We start from the raw sequence: 4,917 nt of genomic DNA on the forward strand, positions 1-4,917 counted from the left end.
ATATATATATATATATATATATATACATACATACATAGATATACCATACATACATGCACGCATACATACCTTGTGCTATATAGGAATTAACTGCTTCAGTCTGATGTACTAATACTTTTTTCTCTTCTATTTTGTAGAGAACTGAGGCTGAGCCTTGAATCCAGTGGAGAAATACTGGATTATACCCAAGACAGCACCAATTATACTTTCCGAATATTAAATTTAGTCAAAGATCTAAAAGGGACAAAAATATGGAAATTTGTTGGAGCAGTCGATAATTTCTATGTAAATTTAAGCACGGTGGCTGAACTTCCGGGTCGGCGGGAGAATGCTACGCACCGTTTTCGCAAACTTTATAGCATCATTACCAAAGTTTCACCACCATTTATCATGCAAAAAGAGGCCTTTTCCGAAGATGGTGACTGCTATTCGTACGTGCCATGTGTTCAGGTAGCCAATGAAAGTGATGTTGATAATGCATTCGAAGACTACTTGCTTACTAATCGATACGATCATGACAAATTCAGTGTTTCTTGCTGCACAGGAGTGACCATAGATATCTTGGTCAAGCTGGCGACGGACATGGAATTTGATTTCATCCTCTTCTTTCTCAAAGAACCTTTCGATGGAAACTACACGTATGATTCAGGAAGTTGGAATGACACGTTAATGTACCTGGAAGATGACAGAGTCGATATAGTGGCAGGACCGCTCAGTATAACAGTAGAACGGGTAAGGTATATCACATTCACTGAGGTGTATTTTTACACTGGCTTCTCCATGATTACCATGAGGCGAGAGCGTGAAACTTCCATGGACGCCTTTCTAATGCCTTTTTCCGTGGAGGTATGGATCGGCATAGTGATAAGTGCCACAGTTACTGCCGTAGCAACATCGTTGTTCGAGTGGAACAGTCCATTTGGACTCAACCCTAAGGGGAGAAAACGGGATCGCAACTATACCCTCGGTTCAGCACTCACTATGGTTTATTCAGTGCTTTTTGGTCATATCGTGCGCACCAAATCCCCTAAAAGTTGGCCAGGAAAAGTACTTCAGAACTTCTGGGCAGGTCTTGCAATTTTTATGATTGCAAGTTACACTGCTAATTTAGCTGCATACCTGGCAGGCCGCTCCGAGCAGTCGGATTTGCTAAACATAAATGACGAACGGGTAAGTAACTTTTTATACTTCGTATGTCTCTCAACCATACTCCATAAAAACTAAAATCTTCCGCATATTTACCTGCTTCTACAAAAAAAAATTCTGTACTCCCTTCTTCAAGTTAAAATGTCCGATCACAGACTATTTATAAACTTCATTTTCTCACTGTGAATTTAATGCCTACAAATACAAAAATTTCAAAGGTTTCAAATACAAAGGTTTCCAATATTAGTCATCTGGACTCATAAATTTTAAGTAGTTTTACCGTTTCTATCGACCTTCTTTAATTTTTGTATCTGCATGCGGAAGGATGTGAAGAAGTCATGGCCATCTCAATGTGTACGTTTCTTATTAAATACCATCCCTCCATTTAACAACAAGAAAACGTGGATAAAGTATTCGAGATATAACGAAATAAACAAGTAAACAGATAGACACTCTCACTTCTGGTCCATAGGTCTGCTGTCTTCTCTCTCTGCCATTTCTTTGAGTGAACGTGACTCATGACTCCCTCGTAGTCCCCATCTCGCACCCTCTCATCACCTTTGTTCTATCCAACCCATCAGGCTTCCACAGTAATTAACACGTCCATTCCTTTCTTCCGTCCCACAACACCGATGCTCTTGAATTCCCTCGCCTGCACATACCTTTCTCGGGGATATTGACTTACAAAGTTCTCAAACTCACCGGCCTAGGAAAGCCTTGAAAGGGCACACTCATGCATACATACATACATACATACATACATACATACTTACATACATACAAAAATGCCCTATTGCTGATGTTGAAATTCCAATGAAGGAGCCTTGGATCTAGGTTAGAAACCGGTTCTTTCTCCATTGGCAAGAAATCTTGAAATAAACTGAATAATGACATACATACATACATACATACATACATAATACATACATACATAATACGTACATACATATTTACATATTAATACGTACATAAGTACATACATACATACATACATACATACATACATACATAAATCAACTGAATCGCACACTATAAAATCAATCAGCTATAAATAACTCGCACATTACAAATACAATCTGTAAGTGGAACAGTAAAATTATGCAAGGCTCTTCGCAGGTTTAGAATGTGGCGTTGTTTCCGTTATCTGCATTCCAACGATGAAGCTTTGTATCTCTGTTTGAAACTAGCCCCTTCTTCAGAGTAAGAAATTAAATTATTAAAAACACAAGAGAAACATATATACACGCATACTTTTATAGATATGTGTGTATGTATGTATGTGTGTGTGAGAGTGAGAGAGAGATAGAGTATGTATGTATGTATGTATGTATGTACGTACGCACGTATGTAGTAATAGTTATTCAAATCGAATGTCTCATTTCGTCGCTACAACGTGTTTCCTATCCTTTGTATTTCACAGCACCAATTCGCTTCAGTCGTTAATTTTAGACGGAAAAAAAAAACATTTAATATTTTTTTGTAATGATTGACGGAAGAAGTTGAGGCTGGCGTGAGAATAAGACAGAAATAGACTATTGAGAAGGTGTAAAGGGAAAAAAAAAGTGCGAGAAATATTAAGAAAGAGAGAGGGCGAAGAGAATAAAAGCGAGAAGAAGCATGAAAGGAAAGAAAGAAAGAAAGAAAGAAAGAAAGAAAGAAAGAAACACAGGATTAGACGGGGAAAGATAAACGGGGAAGTTGAGAAGAATTTGGAATATATGTATGTCGTATGATATTGTCTGATAGAGTATAGAAAGAATAAGAAAAGAGTTCGAAAGAATGAAACAGGATAGATAGATAGATAGATAGATAGATAGATAGATAGATAGATAGATAGATAGATAGATAGATACAGAGAGATTTTAATCTGTTTGTGCATTGTTTCCACATCATATAAAACTTTTCCAGTTCTTACTCTAAACTTCACCAGGAGACATGCATACATACGTATGGATATACACACACATATAAACATAGACCTACATGCATGCATACGTATATTCACATATATATGTATGTATAAGAATACGTGTATGTATAGATCGATATATATATATATATATATATATATATATATATATGGCAGAGGAAGCTTATGTAGAAAGTTCGATGCTTTGATGGATGGGTAGATGGACGGACTGATCGATGGATGCATGTATAAATAGAGAGATAAAACGATTCAGTAAAACATTTCAAAGCGATCGGGAGATTGAGAGGAATTGAATACGGAGGCTGAAAATACGCAAACAATGAAAAAAGTATGTAAGTACAAAGAGAACAGTAACCCACAGAGAGATAAACAAAAATAAAAAGAAAGAAAAGGATTGAGGGAAAGAAAAGAGAAAAAGAAAATAGCGAGGGAAAAAGTTGAAAGGTGTAAGGAAGTAATGTTGAACAAAATTATATTAACTCCACTAATTTAATTCTCACCGAAAAATCTAATGCAATATTTCAGGTTTCGGTTTTTTTTTTTTTTTTAATGAAAAGAATTGTAATTATTTAATTTATATTTTCATCACTTCGGCATATTTCAATTTACATCGAAACTGTAATTGAGCACGATTCATTAACCTAATCATACATTTGCCTATCTGCACGTTAACATATTTATTTTTAAAAAATTGTGTCTATTCGTCAAGGTATTTTAATCGTATTATCTATTTTTATGCATTTATTTTTTTATCGAACTACCGACATATTGTTTACTTACATCTGACTATCTAACCCTAACTCGCAAAATGCATGTGTGGCATGGATCAATATGCATACACAGGAACACACACACTTACACACATACACACACACTTACACACATACACACACACTTACACACATACATACACACATACACACACACATACATACATACATACATACATACATACACACATACATACGTATGTACGCACGTACGTCATTGCGCGCACGCGTTCCTAAACAAAAATATAAAGACGAACAGGTATATAAAGATAGAAATGCCAATATGAATGTTTACGTATGTATGTATGCATGTATCTGTCTGTGTGTCGGTCCATCGGTCTACCTATCTGTCTGCCTGTCTGTCTATCTATACCTTTTCCCATTCCTTTCTCCCGAAGTGCGTGGGCTTGAAATGTCAAAAACTTTTCCAAATTTCCTGAGCGTCAAACTGATACACTTTGCTTGTTATTTCCTCGCCTGTCTCTGTCTTTTGTTTTTGTACAATTTTGAACTATATATATATAATTATTTAAAATTATTTAAAATTATAATACAGGGTATCTAAGAGATACCGCCACGCTGAAAAATAGCAGTCAAATTCTGACTCTAAAACCACAATAAATGTCCACATAGTAGAAGGAGCGAAGACGAAGACAAAATAAACCAGTTCGCACATACACATATATACACATTACTTTATAAGTAATCCTAAAATTTTTCCTAAGCGTCAATATTTATCTTCTGCCCCTGCATATGCCTCCCTACACTATCATTTTTTTACAATTGTAGTAGTAGTAGTAGTAGTAGTAGTAGTAGTAGTTGTTGTTGTTGTTGTTGTTGTTGTAAGAAGGTAAAAAGAAACAATTAACCGTTAGCGTGTTCCGGCGAAACGAAGAGTGGAGAGAATACAAAAGATAGCTCGGAGATATGTAAATGAAAATGTACTTATGCATTTTCAGAAATCCTTTAACGCATGCTGCGTGGACTGAATTTTTACCTTATTCTCAATATTTTGGCATTAAGATACGTTTGTGTGTGTGTGTGTGTGTGTGTGTGTGTGTGTGTGTGTGT

At 35.8% G+C, this 4,917-nt stretch overlaps 1 protein-coding gene across 1 annotated transcript in view; it reads left to right on the forward strand.

The window, feature by feature from the left end:
* Window positions 1–4,917, forward strand: part of LOC106867387 (glutamate receptor ionotropic, NMDA 3A) — a 287,389-nt gene that overhangs the window by 252,054 nt on the left and 30,418 nt on the right. The window contains exon 4 of the mRNA XM_052969128.1: window positions 138–1,170. Coding sequence (XP_052825088.1) covers window positions 138–1,170 — 1,033 coding nt within the window. The remainder of the gene's footprint in view (window positions 1–137; window positions 1,171–4,917) is intronic.

This window comes from Octopus bimaculoides, chromosome 7, assembly GCF_001194135.2.
Source record: "Octopus bimaculoides isolate UCB-OBI-ISO-001 chromosome 7, ASM119413v2, whole genome shotgun sequence".
Taxonomy (NCBI): domain Eukaryota; kingdom Metazoa; phylum Mollusca; class Cephalopoda; order Octopoda; family Octopodidae; genus Octopus; species Octopus bimaculoides.